Source organism: Astatotilapia calliptera, chromosome 7, assembly GCF_900246225.1.
Source record: "Astatotilapia calliptera chromosome 7, fAstCal1.2, whole genome shotgun sequence".
NCBI lineage: Eukaryota > Metazoa > Chordata > Actinopteri > Cichliformes > Cichlidae > Astatotilapia > Astatotilapia calliptera.
The window spans coordinates 6,193,616-6,210,432 of NC_039308.1; the positions used below are offsets into that span (position 1 = coordinate 6,193,616).

At 40.4% G+C, this 16,817-nt stretch overlaps 1 protein-coding gene across 1 annotated transcript in view; it reads right to left on the reverse strand.

Moving 5' to 3' along the window:
• The window catches only part of pkn3 (protein kinase N3), a 32,001-nt gene extending 15,686 nt beyond the window's left edge, over window positions 1-16,315 (reverse strand). Inside the window, exons 1-10 of the mRNA XM_026172718.1 lie at window positions 16,015-16,315; window positions 12,827-13,103; window positions 11,409-11,578; window positions 10,489-10,612; window positions 9,275-9,426; window positions 8,268-8,487; window positions 7,927-8,085; window positions 6,410-6,519; window positions 1,871-2,014; window positions 1,609-1,684 (exon numbers count right to left, since the gene is read on the reverse strand). Coding sequence (XP_026028503.1) covers window positions 1,609-1,684; window positions 1,871-2,014; window positions 6,410-6,519; window positions 7,927-8,085; window positions 8,268-8,487; window positions 9,275-9,426; window positions 10,489-10,612; window positions 11,409-11,578; window positions 12,827-13,103; window positions 16,015-16,035 — 1,453 coding nt within the window. The 5' untranslated portion in view covers window positions 16,036-16,315. The remainder of the gene's footprint in view (window positions 1-1,608; window positions 1,685-1,870; window positions 2,015-6,409; window positions 6,520-7,926; window positions 8,086-8,267; window positions 8,488-9,274; window positions 9,427-10,488; window positions 10,613-11,408; window positions 11,579-12,826; window positions 13,104-16,014) is intronic.
• Window positions 16,316-16,817: the final 502 nt, after the last annotated feature.

A 16,817-nucleotide genomic window follows, 5' to 3' on the forward strand; every position in this document is an offset into this window, starting at 1 on the left:
CACACCATTGTTTTTCTTGTGACATTACCAATAAGTTTGATGTGTCACATGGCCCTCTTCCTATTGAAAAAACAAAAGTTGTATCCAAGATGGCCGACTTCTAAATGGCCACCATGGTCACCACCCATCTTGAGGAGTTTGCCCCCTCACATATACTAATGTTCCACAAACAGGACTTTAACATCACCAACCATTCCCATGTTATTACGGTGCATCCATATAAATGGCCCACCCTGTATAGTAAATGGCTCCAGTGTGGCAGACAGAGTCCACATGCCCCACGTGAGGATGTCAGCCCTCCCTCATGACCTTATAAGGCCCGGTGTTTCTAATTGTTCGGTCAGAGACACTGACACCAGCAGCCAGCTGGAGGTCATTTTGTATCTCTGGTAGTGCTCATCTTGTTCTTCCTTACACAGATACTGGTCCTGCTGATGGGTTAGCCTTCTACAGCCCTGTCCAGCTTTCCTAGAGTAACTGCCTGTATCCAGGACTCACCTCTATGTTCTTAAGACTGTTCTGTTACCAGCAAACCTTCTGGTAATGACATGTATTGATGTGCCATACTGAAGGAGTTGGACCACGTGTGCAACCCATGCAGGGGTCCAGGTATCACCTCGTGACACCAGTAGTGACACTGAGCCTAGCCAAAAGCAAAATTACTCAAAAAACATGCAGAAAAAATGAAGAGGGAAAAATGTCAGCGGGTCTCCATCTGTAAAGCCATTCCTGATTTTGGGGTTGTCTTCTGTTGCCCCTCTAGTGAACCTGTTATTAATTTCATTACCACCAAACCAGATGAAAGTGATTAACACCCACCGCTGCCATTTAACTGACCAGATCAAAATGTCAGAAGTTTATGTGAGATGCAATACTCTGAGAAAAAAAAAAGAAAAAGTGTTCCTTCTCAAATAGTCTTTTTTTCTTGAAATACAGTACATGTAACCATATTCTCTAAACATTTGCTTAGTAATATTTAAAAAACAATTGGTACCAGAGGGTTTCTGATTTGTTGTGTGCACATAAAACAGCTTGGCTACAAAACCTACAGATCAGCTGATATCAAAGCACACATAATGCTCAGCTGATATGCCATTGTATATATAGCATGCCCTACTGTACCCAGTAGGGCATACTATAAAAGCCACTTGACCTGTCCATCATTGGACACCTGCCAGCTGCTCTTATCGTAGTGACATTTTGCACAGACACACCAGGAGCAACATTTTATGTCTATCTGTCAAAGCTAAAGAGGAGATGAAGTAGACTATAGCAATTCTAAGTAAGAAAGATTGTGAAAGCATCCAAGAATTGTTTCAGAGGTTCTAGATTTAAAACAGTGCTGAGAGAAACGAGCAGTCACAAAATAAGTATCCTTACTGTGGACATAATGAAGTTTCATTTTGCATTATTTATGTAATTACTATCAGTATGAAAAGGGTGAGATAAAGGTTTAGCATCAAATGCAATAAACAGAAAATGATCAGATTTTCCATTCAAGAACTGCCTGATAACAACTGAAATGGTCAAGGATAAATCGACATTTATCAACAAATCTAAAAAAAATTAAAAATTAAAAAAAATGGAAAAAATATTAATTGGTGCCACCTTTTTCTTTAGGGAAAATTCGCTTCTGCCTCTGGAGCTTGAAGGGACGCTCAATGACAGGATTTATAAATGTCACCTGGAAATGAACAAAGAAAGCGATCAGGATACAGTTACAGAAATATACTGTACATATGTTTAACCATGGGATACCCCTCTGAAATGATATAACCTAAGCTTGTGGCCATGTCCATCTTTTATGTACAGTCTATGCATGCCACAGAGGTAAATAAACAGTTTGAAGATTAGATATGAACAGGAGAACCTCAATAAAGAGAACGCCCTGCGGCTCCAGCTGGAGGCACATGCCATGTCGCTGGTTATCAAGGAAGTCTTCAAGCCGCAAGAACTTCACTCCACTTAATGCTCGCCAGTCTCTCCAGTACACAGCAATTTCCAGCTCCCTGGACTAGACCAACACACAGAAACATGCACACGTATGTGCACACACATGGATTACAATTCAGATATTTTCCTCATTTCATATTTAATTTGCATTAATTCTTGTTTCTGAATTATTACATTTGGTGTGAGGGATGTTCTGTTTTCAAAATAGCTACAAACAGGTTTCACTCACTGTCATTCTTAGTCTTTACCATTTACAATTTATTAAACTTAAAAACCCTGAATTTTGAGAGAAACAGCCAGACAGATTTGGTAATCAACTAACATTTAGAAATGTTAAAATGTAAGGTAATAAGATATTTTACTTTAGGACGCGACAGTTAGAAAGAAAATTGGTGAACTTCATGAGTTCAAGATGAAATGGAACAATAAAAAAACAACTTCACTCAAACAACTATGGTCAAGTGATTATTTATTATACATACCTACATTTAAAAATTATTTTTTTTATTATGAGGTTTTTCCTATTAGTCATCTACACCAGTCAGCCACATTTTGTAGGTAATTCCAGAATACACAGCTACATAGTCCTACAGGCAATGCTCAGTGGCTAGTGGATCTAGGAGCAGTGCAGTGAGCTTCTTCAGCCAGTAGGGCTGAAGAAGCTCACAGCACTGCATGAGCATCTGGCAGTACAAATGAAACAGCTGCTAGTCGATGAGAGACACCCAGAATGGCTTACTGAAGGCCGGACAGTCCTGATCCCCAAGGACCCTCAGAAGGGTCCAGTCCCATCCAAATACCAGACAATAACCTGCCTCAGTACCACATGGTAGCTGCTGTCAGGCATCAAAGCAGCTAAGCTGAACGGGCACATGGCGCAATACTCGAGTGGGGCACAGAAAGGAATTGGCAAGAATACCAGAGGGGCAAAAGACCAGCTAAGGGTAGACAGAGTAGTCGCCTGAGACTGAAAGACTAGAATGACCAACCTGTGCACTGCCTGGATTGATTACAAGAAGGCCTATGACTCAATGACCCACACCTTGAATGCCTTGAACAGTACAAGATCAACAGGACCCCAAGAGCCTTCATCAGGAACTCAATGGGAATGTTGCGTATGACACTAGAGGCCAACTTGAAGCCCATAAAACAGGTCGCCATCAAGTGTGGGGATCTACCAAGAAGATGTTCTGTCCCCAGTGGTGTTTTGCACAAGCCTGAGCCCCCTCAGTGAGATCATTGACAAGATTACATACGGGTACCAACTACAGAATGGAGCAATTGTCAGCCACCTACCCTAAATGGATGACATCAAGCTGTATGCCAAGAGTAAATGAGACATCGATTCACTGATCCACACCTTCAGCATCTCCAGCATCTCCAGCAAGGACATGTCGTTCAGATTGGAGAAGTGTAGTCGGATGGTGACAAAGAACTGGAAGGTAGTCAGAACTGAAGGGATCAAACTATCAGAAGGCAACATTGCCAACATTGAGAACAACTACAAGTACCTGGTAATACCACAAGCAAATGCGAACCATGAAGAGGCTGCTAGAAAAGCTGCAACAAAAACACAGAGGGTCAGGCAAGTGCTGAGAAGTCAGGTGAACAGTAAGAATAAGATCCATTCTACCAACACCTACGCCCTGCCCGTGATCAGGTACCCCTGCTGAGATAATAAGCTGCCCAAAGGAAGAGACGGAAGGCACTAACATCAAGACAAGGAAGCTCCTGACCATGCATGGAGGGTTTCCCCCCCAAGTCCAGCACCCTGAGACTGTATGCTAATCGAAAGGAAGGAGCCCGGGGACTGGTGAGTGTCAGCACCACAGCCCAGGATGAGACAACGAACATCCACAAGTTCATCAGCAAAAAGATGGCCACGACTGACTAACTCAGGCAGCAGAAATGGAAGAAAGAGGAGCAAGAGGAAGAACCATCATGGAAGGGCAGGCCCCTGCATGGTATATACTACCGGAAGATACAGGAAGTGGCTGACATCCCGAAATCGTACCAGTGGCTGGACAACACTAAATTGAACGACAGCACAGAGGCACTAACAGGAAAGGGCAGAGCAGGCTGTACCTGCTGTGGAGACTCAGGTCTTTTGGAGTGAAGGGCCCACTCCTGAAGACCTTCTATGACTGTGGTGGCCGCAGCCATCTTTTACGGTGTGGTCTGCTGGAGTGGCAGCATCTCTGCTTGGGAAAGGAAGAGACTAAACAGGCTGATCCGGAGGCCCAGCTCTGTTCTAGGATGCCCTCTGGACCCAGTGGAGGTGGTGAGTGACAGGAGAAAGGTGGCTAAGCTGTCATCCCTGTTGGACAACATCTCCCACCCCATGCAGGAGACTCTGACAGCACTGAGCAGCTCCTTCAGTGGCAGGCTGCTGCACCCACGATGTGGGACGGAGAGATTTCACAGGTCTTTCCTCCCCACTGCTGTCAGACTCCACAACAAAGACTTCAACTGATCAAACACACGCATCCACACATGCGCAATAACACTAAGTGCAATACTCTTTTCTGGGATCGTTGTATTATACTCAATTGTATATAGCATTTGTATTCTATTTTTATTCAATTGTATATAGTATTTTATTCTATTCTATTGTGTGCAGTATCTTATTGATATCTTATTCTAGTGTTTATTTTTTTCTATGTAACTTTGCACTGTGCACTGCTGTAACAAAACAAATTTCCCACACGTGGGACTATTAAAGGTTATCTTATCTTAATCATGGCAGCACAAGAACAAGCTCTAATCACAAGATCCATAGAGGCTGGGGTCTATACCAGGCAAGACCCCAGGTGCAGGCTGTGTAAAGTTACCCCTGAGACAATCCAGCACAAATGGACCGCCATAACCAAGTGGCCATCTGTGCAGAGTATAGCCTGAAAGTCCCGAGGTCAAAATGGGAGACGCCCCGGTCCAGAATGACCAAGCTAAGATTCTGTGGGATTTCCAGATGCAGACGGACAAAATAGTGATGGCTACCCAACTGGACATGGTAGAGGAAGATGGCTGTAGTGACAGATGTAACGAGCAACATCAGGAAAAAGGAACACGAGAGGCTTGAGAAGTACCAAGGGCTCAGAGAAGAGCTTGAGAAAATGTGGAAGGTGAAGGTAACAGTGGTCCCAGTGATAATCGGAGCACTAGGTGCGGTGACTCCCAAACTAGGCGAGTGGCTCCAACAGATCCCAGGAACAAAATCCAAGATCTCTGTCCACAAGAGCGCAGTCCTAGGAACAGGAAAGATACCCCAAGGGACCCTCAAACTCTCAGGCCTCTGGTAGAGGAACAGAGCTTGAAGGAACAAAAGACCGCCCGCAGGGGCGAGGGGAATTATTTACAAGAGGACTCTGACACGGCTGACTATCTCATGTTTTGTTAGACACAAAATCAGCATGATTTCAGGTCTGAGTCAGTTCGGGATCCGATTTTTATATGTGCCAGTGCCTCGGGAAAAAAAAAAAGACCTCACAATCCGACTCTGGGAGGAATAAGTATTTACGCAAGTAACAGAAAATCTTTTTCGTTTCTTCTGACTACTAGTATGAAGAGGTTATACAATATCTCTGACCGCAAAGGAAAACTGTGTGAATTCTTGTCCTAAACATTATACAAAAAGGTACTTTTACACATCACACATTCTGCTTCTAAAATGATTTTTATGTCTGAAATTTGACTCTTCACAAGGACAAATTTGTTTACAGAATGACAGTTGCAAGAAAAATACAGTGAGTTGAATTATCAGGATTTTTTGCCTTGATTCACTAAACAAAAATTGGCTTTATATAAATAAATAAGCAGTTCTACTTTTCTGGATACACTCACCTTTTATAATAAAATAAATACAGAAACACTGGAAACAAAAGGTTCAAACTTTCTTTATAGAGAAAGAATGGGCAACAACTACTTTTTAAACTATTTTTCATGTTATTCCAGTTTGTAATGTAGTCTCTGTCAATCAGAACAAAGTTGGTTTAAAGGGAGCTAAAACGAAATTTGATGAGAATAAATATCGTTAATATTAAAAAGCGACACATGGAAGGCTACTCCAGCAGTCGCTAAGAAGAAAAGAAGTGAACTGTGGAGTTGGAGAAGAATAAGCCCATGCTGTGAATCTGAGGATAAAAGATTCTTCTTTCCTTCACCAAGCTGAGATCCCATGCTGTCTGTGAACAAGATTTTTTTTTTTTCTTCATAAAACAAAGAAAACTACCAAGCCAAATCCCCTGAAATTGGTGAAGAGATAGAGAATGGGCAAAGACACAATCAACTGAATTTTGGTGCAGGTGCAAATCACTTTCTTCAAAGCTGCGTTGTTCTTGACAGAGAATAACCTATTTGCATGCACGTGTAGTCTGAAACCTAACTAATTTAACGCTGTCATAATATATTAGTGATGATTTGAAATAATCCTTAAAGCAAGTACATGGCAGCCACTGACCCGTTCTAGTTCAATGCTGAAGCTCTGGCCCCAGGCCTCTTTGCCCAGCTGTCTCCACTGTGTGCGCCCCACTACTCTGTTGTCAACCTTCAGCACTGCACTTATCTCCGCTGAAAAACAAAGAAAACAGATGCAGTCAGAAAACTAATCAAAACGAAAACCTGTAAGTTACCATAAATTCAGGGCTTACTACATTTCTTAGACCTAATGTCATAAAAACAGGAAAACAAGCAATTTAGAAATCTTTCAAAATGTATATGGAGAAACATCTACCTCAGTAAGAAATAGACTCATATTATCAAGTCTTCAAAGATTAACAAACCGCCGAAGAATGTCTCCATGAGGAACTAGGAAATGTAAATAATTTAGATCATGGTCATGAGGACCAGGATTAAAACTACTTTTAGTATGAATTATGTTACCCACGGAAATGCTCCTAAACTTCAGTAACTCTTGGGTGGGGTCTGCAGAGTTAAAGAGGCAGCAGAACCCACAAGACTGCCATGATCCAAACATTTCTGAGTGGCTGGAAGCTGACTGAAATTAAAATGGTGCAAAGATTTGGCCATGTCTACAGAGCTTGTAAAATACTTTTGCTTATTTTCAGTCCTGCAATTTTGGTGGAAAAAACCTTGAGCCTGTCTGTATTTCTTACTTGTATTGTCTGTTTTTGTTACTGTTTGTACTGGAGCACTGTAACCAACATAATTTCCCCTAGGGATCAATAAAGTATTCTGATTCTGATTGTTTTTGTGTATCCTTCAAGTGTTTTGAATCTGCGTTGCTGCTTTTGTTCACCTCTTTTTTTCTTCTGAAAAGCAGTAAATCACCACCAACTGTAGCATAACACACTTACAGTTGGTACAGAACTGTGTCACAATAATTCCTATAATAGCTACTGTGGTGTGAATGAGACACGGTGGGTCCAGGGATCATAGGTTTGAGCCATTTTATTCAATATTTGTCACACCACAACACTCCAACCCCTGAGTCCCCGTGTTTTTAACTAGGCGGGCGTGGTCTGCGGTGCCGTGCAGGGAGGGTTGACGCACCTGCATGGCATCCTTAATCACGCCCGCCAGCACAGCTACCTAATGGACAGGAGTAGTTTGTTTTGTGTACAGTCCATCCATTCATTCCACTTAATCCAGCCCCTCCCAGTTACAATGGGGTGACAGGCGGGAAACACCCTAGAGAGGTTGCAAGCCTGTCGTAGGGCTAACACAGAGAGACAGATATCTAGATCCAGATAACCTACAGTCTGAAAGAACCTTTCAGTTACTGGGACAAAATATCTAATGGAAATGTAGCTAATACTCGACTACAACTTCAGGTTTGTATTGAAATACAAAAATGTTCGTCTTGTCAGTTTTACCATTTCTGAAACCAATTACTTGTTAGTTTAAGTGTCCATTACTGGATTTTTGCATTTTATGACACAAAGAAAATTAAAAGGTCTAAAAAAAAAGATAAAAAAAAAATAAAAAAAAAAAAGTAAAAAAAAAAAGTTGACTTACAGGAAATGTCTTCAGCCTTGGCACTGCGTCCGGTTCGTACCTTCAGAGACTTCATATCCGAGATGCTCCCAGAGGTGGTTGAGACACTGGTCACACAACTACGGCCTGGAACTGACTCCAACAGGTCCTGGCAACCCATCAAACATACCTCCAAACGACCTAAGGAAAAGTGTTTCAGTCATTAGTTCTTACTTGGGATAACATTACTGAAAATTCAATGGAAAGCTGCTTCAGGTAAAAAAAAAAAAATACATTTTAAATTTAAATGTTGTTATGAACGGTTATTTAATAAAATGACTATCAAAATTTTGCTTTAAAAGAGACTAGCAGACTTAAACAACCTGTTAGACTGGCTGGTTTGAAGAAGGATGAAGATGAAGAAGAGGCTGGAGCCTGGGAGTGTTTCTTTGGAGTGCCGTAAGAAGGTGAGGTGCCTACTATTAAAGCCTCTTTAATGGTAGCATGTGTGGGATGATCATGAGCCAGCTCACATAAACGTCTCTCCAACGAGAGACGCAACAAATCCACCTTTTGAGATGACTCCTGCATTCGCGCCTGGGCCTGAAGGATACAGAAATGCAATCTCTGATGCAACAATATTAATAATTATGTTGCAATTAATTGCAAACATATGGAGTTCAGATTATATCTCAATCTGTATGTATGCATGTAATCAGATTTATATTTACGCACTGAAATTTGGAAATGTGTATTGTAATCTGCTCACTATGCAAAAATATCATAAAAACATGAGCTGTACATAGACATAGACTGTAAATATGAACACAATTTGAAAAACCAGTAATACCCAATTGTTTGGGTTCACTTCTAATCAAACTACTAAACAAAAGTAGTTTTTTGATCTAATCTATCATGAAACTGACCATAAGTGTTTTAAATGACAAAAAAACATGTATATGTGTGCTTCAGTATCACCCTGACAAAGGATGCTTCTAATTTTAGAGATATTGCACAAATAAATCAAGGCAAATAGTGAATGGAATGGTTTTTCTATAGCACCTCTCAACTCACTTTGAGCACTCAAACCACACATACAGCAAAGTGCATTTAACAAACATTCACACACATACACATTTATGAATGCATCAGAGGCAATTCAGGCTTCAGTATCTAGGAGTCAGGGATTGACTGTGATTGGTAGATCACCTGCTCTACCACTCGAGCCACAGCCATCCCAGGGCAGTTCTACATATTGTGGAATATATTGTGAAGGTCACCTTGAACTCAACTGTAGTTCAAAAATGTTCATTCTAACTATTTATAGCCATCGTGTTCTTGTTGTAGCTGTTAGGCTGGTGAAAGTGAAGACATTCCAGCTGGTACCCACTTCTGCAAGTATTCGGCGGTCCTGGACTTTATGCCCGCTCAGTTGCTTCACCACATTTTTGGCTCCTTCTGCTACAGCTGATTCAATCTTCATGTGGTGAATTAATTCAGCAACTCGCAGCTCCACAGGACTGATCATCTCCATAGAATGACCTTAGTGCAGATGAACAAAACAGTCACCACCACCACCAGTAATCACCACTGTACTAAAATTAGTAAAATATCAATTATTAACATGTCTAAGGAACTTGGAAAGAAAAGCATCTGGACTTCTTTAAGTTGTTTTAGGACATTTCACCTCTCATCCGAGAAGCTTCTTCAGCTCTAAGAGCAATTGATGGAGAGTCCCCAAGAGGATCATGGACCCCCCCATTGATCCTCTGCATAATCACTTGAGCCAAGCTCTGAAAATGGGTGTGGTTCACAATCAGCGAAGGTTTCAGGTGAACCCATTGTGAGATGTAGCCCCACCTTATCATGTGATTTACTGAGATCTCTACTGGGATCTCAAAACTGGATTATAGATGGCAGACAGCTGATGTCGTAAGCACCGCCCTCTGTTCAAAGAGAGCCGTTCACAGTTGACATAGATGGCTTCTTTCACTTATCTCAAACCATCTGTCTTCTCTGTCCTAAATTTTAACAGTGGCATCCTCAAAATAATGACCTTTGACCTTTAGATGCAGATGAACAGCTGAGTCTTGTCCTGTTGAGGTGGCTCTTCCATGTTGTGAGATGCGTTTATGAAGTGGCTGTTTGGTCTCTCCAATGTAGAGGTCTGAGCATTCCTCACTACACTGCACCGCATACACTACGTTGTTAATTTTGTGTTTGGGAGTTTTGTCTTTGGGATGAACCAGTTTGTGTCTGAGTGTGTGGCTGGGTCTGGGACTCTAACCTAACTTAAAGAAGTCCAAACGCTTTTCTTTCCAAGCTCCTTAGACTACGATGACCTGGAGGACTAAGAACCTTCACAGACATTTCCATAACATCTAAGCACACTCCAACTACTTAAGACCATAAGACACAGAACAGAATACAAATTCATTTGCATTCAATATAAATTTGATATTTTCTCAAGTCATTTTTGATCCATTATGTTTCACATTCATTTTGTTTATTGAAACATACTGAAGACAAACCGTCAGTATAAGATATCTGCAGTGAAAACACTGCCCATACAAGAACAGTACGTGTGTGAGTGATAAGATTTACCATATTTGCCATCCTCCTCTCCATCTCTGGCTTGACTGACTTTAACAATCTGCATGCGCAGCAGCTCTATTTTAGTACGACTGTCCCGCAACATCTGCTGGGCTGCAGAGAGCATCTTTCTGTCCTGGAAAATAAAACAAACAATTACAAACCAACACAGAACTTCTGATCAAGAGAAAGAAAGTAACTTAAAGGTCACACACACACACACACACACACACACACACACACACACACACACACACACACACACACACACACACACACACACACACACACACACACACACACACACACACACACACACACACACACACACACAAGGGAAGTTTACTTTTTCAGGAAAGGTTAGAACTGTGATATGTGTTAGGCACACGATTTGATCTGTCATTTTGATTTAGCTCAGATGGTATAATGTTCTCTGCCCAGTTTATACAAGAAACTAAGTCATTCCAAAAGGATTTACACACGGTGCTTAACAGTATTAGTTCCCTCTTTGCCTTCAACAGCCTGATAATTAGACTGATAATTAACCTGGTCTACGCCCAGGCTGTCCATTCCCCTTCTCTAATATGTCAAAATGTCTGCATAAGAATGCCTTACTTCGAACTTTAAATGTATAAAAGTTTTAAATTTGAACCAACATCTCTAAATGACTTCATAAAGAGTAGTTATAAAGAAAGGCAGAACCTTGTTAACAAAAATACAAACTATTCTGCACAGTGAGAAATTCTAATTCATAAAGGCATCTGGCAAAGTGCTATAAGTCTAATCCTCCTCTTAATAATGTATTCAGTTACTGTAAAAGTTTTACATGGAACAGCAATTTACCACATGAGCCACTCAGAGAGAGTGTAAAGTGGTACTCGTGAGGCTTTGTGTGTTGTGCTATGCATAAATTAGGTCATGTTGTATAATACCTTAAATGAGCCATTAGTGTAAGTCTGGATCATGTTCTCAGCACCCTGTTTGACCTTGGTCTCCATGGTAAGTTGTTTCTTCAGTGTTCTGACTCGACTGTCCAGTGGTGATGTGACCTCTTCCCACTGACATGTCTCTCCTGACAGGTCTTCTTCTTCCTCTAAGTGACCTGCATGGAAAAAACAAAACATACAGGCTGTATAAAGGGTTAGGATACAAATAAGATAAATATTAGATGGATACCAACTTCAGATCAAGTGATTTATCTCTGTATAGTATAGTGGCCTTAGAAAAGTGGTGGTTAAGACAAATACAGCATAAAACACAGCATCCCCGACGTGTCCTGTCTGGGGGGCCTATATACACTGCTTAGAATTTTTCTGATTTAAGCATGTTGGGATTTTGCTTAGTTTATGACATTATGTAAAGAAACCATTCTTCTCACATAAAAAGAAGGGTAATGAATCAAATTTTCAATCTGCAGTCCCCATGGAGCTCCCAGGGGCAGATGGAAAGGTTTCTAAACATTATGCTCTCTGTGGGTAGCAGTGCAGCCCAGCTGACATCCACATGTAACAGCTTGTGTGTGCTGCAGCGCCCTTTACTGCAATCACTGATGCAATTTTATTGAATTCAATTTTATTTATATAGCATCAAAAATCACATCAACAGCTGCTTCAAGGCACTTTCTATTGTAAGGTCAAGGTCCTACAACAATAGATTGTCTGAAGTGTTACAAAATCGTGCATTTCTTTCCCTCCGTCTCTCCAACAATTTATACCTCATGTTTTCTGTCACTATGTGAATATCTGACAACAGGACTGCACTGCTGCTTTATTTATTTTTATCCAGTATATTAAAGATTAACCTTAATCAATGAACCTGGAGGTTTAGGGCAAAGTGCATACATATAAAATATAGTTTTCATAATATACCAACACAAGTCATTTACAGTGTGGTGGTTTCAACCAAAGTCCTAATTATTTGTATAAAAAGTTTTATGTGAATCAGTTTATATAGAAAAATGTTGGAGTGTGACTCAAGGATGATGGTAGCTTTTATCCATTCTGGTCTTATAAAACCCCAACGTTTTTATACTGGCTTCAATGGAAAACAGCTCTTGTAACCTCAAAAAGGGTGAAAACTAGCGACAGAAATGAGATACTGACAATGTTAACAGTTTGACTCCCTTTTTGTTCTCTCTAATTAACATCCATAACACGAGTCAGCAACAGTCAAACCTATGTTAAGAAACTGGATCTGGGTTTGTATTGGAATTCTGCTGACCTTGTTCTAGCCCCCCTTTTTTAAGGTCTTGTCTTCTGTTTGTTAAATGCAACAGAACCTGTGAAACAAATGGACTTGTACTCTTACTGGTTTTCCTCCTTCTACATGAAGGGAAAAAAGATTTTGTTACCTATGGCACTGTCTTTCTGTGTGGCCATAGACCTTGCGTTGAGTTCCTGCAGTTCCCAGTGCAGCTTCTCCAGCTTGCGGGTTGAGGCCTTAAGTTGGCCCTCCACATCAGCTGCACTCTTGCGGTTGGTGACTGCCCGTCGCAGCCTCTCGGCTGCCTCCTTGATCTTCAGCTCCCGCTGGATCTGCTGCCGGAGCACTGATCGAGCAGCTTCCAAACGCTGCTGAAACTCTGGGTCGAGAATATCCCACTCTTCCAGATTCTTCAGATTCCCATTCTGTAAGACAATAACACAGTTTCAGTCTCTTATTGGCGTGACTGCTAATTAAGGATATTCAGTCCTAAATGTATGATGTAAACATGCCAATGTCTCCTATTTTAGGTTTTCCCTTCTTAGGAATCAGTTGTTTTTCTTGATTACGTCCTTTAAACAGAAATATGTGTACATACCAAGTGATTTGGGGAAGCAGTAGGTGTGACAGTAGGTATGAAGTGTTTGAATGTTCAGATGCAACTCAAACAGAAGTTGGGCTGCCATGTTGTTTTTAGAGGGAAGAGGCATTCTTCTTCATTCTTCTTCAGATTTTGGTATTAGAAAGACTTCATACAACTTTTTTTTTTTTTTTTTTTTAAATACTACAGTATTGTTACCGACTGTTAGCTAATTTTAGCAGTAAAGAAAAGCACAGCGACACAGGCCAATGCTACTGAGAAGAACTTGGAAAATCATCAGCAGTACAAAGCCGAACAATTAGAAAATGCAATTACACTAAACTATATAATGTAATTTAATCTGAATCAATAAAATTAGTTTAAAATAACCTGATTGGCGCAGCCAAAGCGAAATGAAAATCATCACCTGGCTAAACAGAAAAAAACTGATAAGGCTGCTAACCAAAAGCATCAATCTGGACCAACACTGCATCAACAACAGCGAATGACACAATGGCTCCCTCTTATGGGCAAAAATTAGTGAGCCTTACTAAAGACAAATCTTCCATTCCAATCTCCTATTATGAGTTTCAGGATACGTTTATACCTCTATGAAAACATGAACTCCTTTCTATTGCTTTGTTCAAACAATGGCAAAACATTTGATCTAAAATAAGTGCCATGTTAGTGAAATGACAGTTTCAGTCAGCCACACTAATGCAGAATCATCTGTACTGGACACTAGGCCATATTATTTGCCAAATATTATAAATGGTTCATAGGGCACAAGGAGCACAAATACTGTCCAAGGTCAAGTTCAGTAACGAATTAGCAGAGATGAAATCTAGCAAAGTAAATGCTATCAGCCAAAACTGACTGTGTGAGCACACCTGCTAATTAGCGAGGGCACACAACAACTTTAAGCCTCAACAGTATCCAGGTGGATGAGAGCTACATTTCGCTTATTCCTTATTCACAAGGGGTCACCACAATGGGAATCTGAATAAATTTCCAATGTAATTCCTGACTTAAGGAATTTGTGCCAATTGTACAAAGGATTTTTTTAACCAACTTCCTCACATATAAAAACAGGAGTTAATAATATAAAAATAAATAATACATTTTTTTAATTACCCTCATACTAAGGGGGGAAATGTCCAGAGGCCAACATTGTTTGGATTAAACCGTTAACATGGAGTTTACAGGAATCTGCTGCCTTTTGGACCCAGCCTTAATTCACCACTAGAGAACTTGCAGTTTTTGACACCAAGCACATGGTCCATCCAAGCACATAATGTCCTAACAGGCCGAACAGCACTCCCAGTAAACCAATGAAAGCCTGTATGTATTATGTGAAACAATCTGGAGGGAATGGGTTGTCATTAATCTGTACTGCTATTTAATTTATAATTCAACAAAGAGACAAACAAACAAAAACATTTCTATTTCTATCATAAACTACTTTACAGCGTCTGTCTGACACCTGTACACTATGCTGCTTTACTCATTACTCTGGTATGAATATTCCAGCAGGCTCTCATGATCCTACAAAGAGACTGTCTCAAATTATACATTTTTTTCTACAGCTATCCATGTATACACTACCCCAATATTTTCTGTATGGAGTGATGCACATCTGTCCTGCATTGGTAGGGACGTCTGAGTTAGACATACAAGTAAAGATATGTAAAATAATGCAATTTGTTTGATCATTAGCCTCTGTGATGCTACTGATCAAACAAATTGTGATCAGGACAACTGGAAAGATTTAAACTGAAAAACTGACACAGCATTTTAAGTTGATTACACAAGTATGTAGTTCCAGGGTTCAGTGAATGGCCCTCTATGTCAGCATGGCCTTCTGAAAAAATGTTCTGGACACTTTTATAAATGGAAATATAATTTAAATGGTCACAATGGAATAAAAAGCTTGTGTTTTTCTAGGAAGTTCTGTTTCTTTTTTGTTAGATAGACTTCAATTCAGAATCCTTACAGTGTCTCTGGCTATATCATAGCCAGTGATAACAAAGCCCAGAAAAGTTAAAATATGAAACAAATTCCCAAACAACACCCGGCGTAATTATAATCCGATAATAACTACTTGATCATTACTCATTCTTTCAGCTGTAGCAAGTCGCAAAAAAGAAAAAGAAAAAAAAAGCTGAGGATGTGTCCTTTGTGTTAGGCACTACCAGGCTATTCAGCTCTATGGCTTTTTGCTCGTGAACAGACACACCACACCTTATGTCAATCAAAACTAAAAGAACTTTTCAAAAGTCCTAGGCGATGGTGTTGGGCTTTAAAGATAAAGTAACGTTCAATAAAGGATTTTATAATAACTAGGCTAACAAATGGCTAAATCGTTTAATGCTGTTAAAATAAGTGTCAGTGGACGCAATTTAAAAAAAGAAAGAAAGAAAATCCAAGCTGAAGCCTGGGAAACTATGAGGTAGCCACAACAACAAGCTCGAAGAAGTTCAGACAGCTCTGGTGCTGTGGTCTTTTTCTGTGTGAAACCGGCTCGTTTTTTGCTGGTTATGTTGAAGCATTTGTGTGATAACTACCCAGCCTGAGGTATTAGCTAACTTATCGAGGAGAAGCAAACAAGACAAACAGGAAAATCCAGTGAACCTGTTAAGCGCTGAAGCAATTACCGTCGGCTACAAGTAGTATTAACTACCTTTAACTCTGGCACTCTTGCCTCCGTGATCACTGAACTAAGCGTGAAGAATGAAAAAAGCGTTACTCAGCGTTACCTTTAGCGGTAAACCTGACATGATGGCTGTCAGGTCTGTCGTGGACACCGTTTGTCCGTTTCTGGCCGCCAACACTCTTCTTCGGGTCAGAAAGTAGATGAAATGGCTCAGGTAGGACTGACACGACTATTCTAATTAATTTCACATCGGCATGTGAACTTCAGCGCCTGCTGGATATGCTCACAGACTGGCCTGCCACTTCTCCGTGCCGCACATCACAGAAACAAATCTGAGTAGAAGTTTGAATCGAGTTAAACGGAGACTCCTGGAGAACCTGACGTCACGGGACGGCGGCCGGATTGGTTGGCGGTCAGTAATGACAGTGACACTGCAAGAACCAATCACATTTAATTATTCAGTCGCCAGCTGAGGTAGGCTTAGGACGCGTTCACGTAGCCACCTTGCGAAATCTCTTGCAAAACCCAGTTTACAGGTAGGTATGTATACAGGTGTAATGGAAATAGCATAATTAACTCCACATTTGTTGAATTTTAGATTTCATTATACAAAACAATGAGACAGCGACTTCTCTGTAGATTCAAGCAAATTAACAAATGTATTTAAATTATTTTGTTTTATGCATTTAATTTATTTAACACCACTGTAATAGCTGAGCTTTATTCAGGTGGTTTTCTACCTACAGTGTATGAATGCTGCAGTTTGCTCAACCCTAAGGTGCCACACTTCAATTTACAAATAACTGAAAGAATGAAAAAAGAGCAATATAACTCATCTGCAGATAGTTTTAAAAGTATTTAATTTCTTTTAGAAATATTTAATTTATAAAACTATTTTTTTTATTT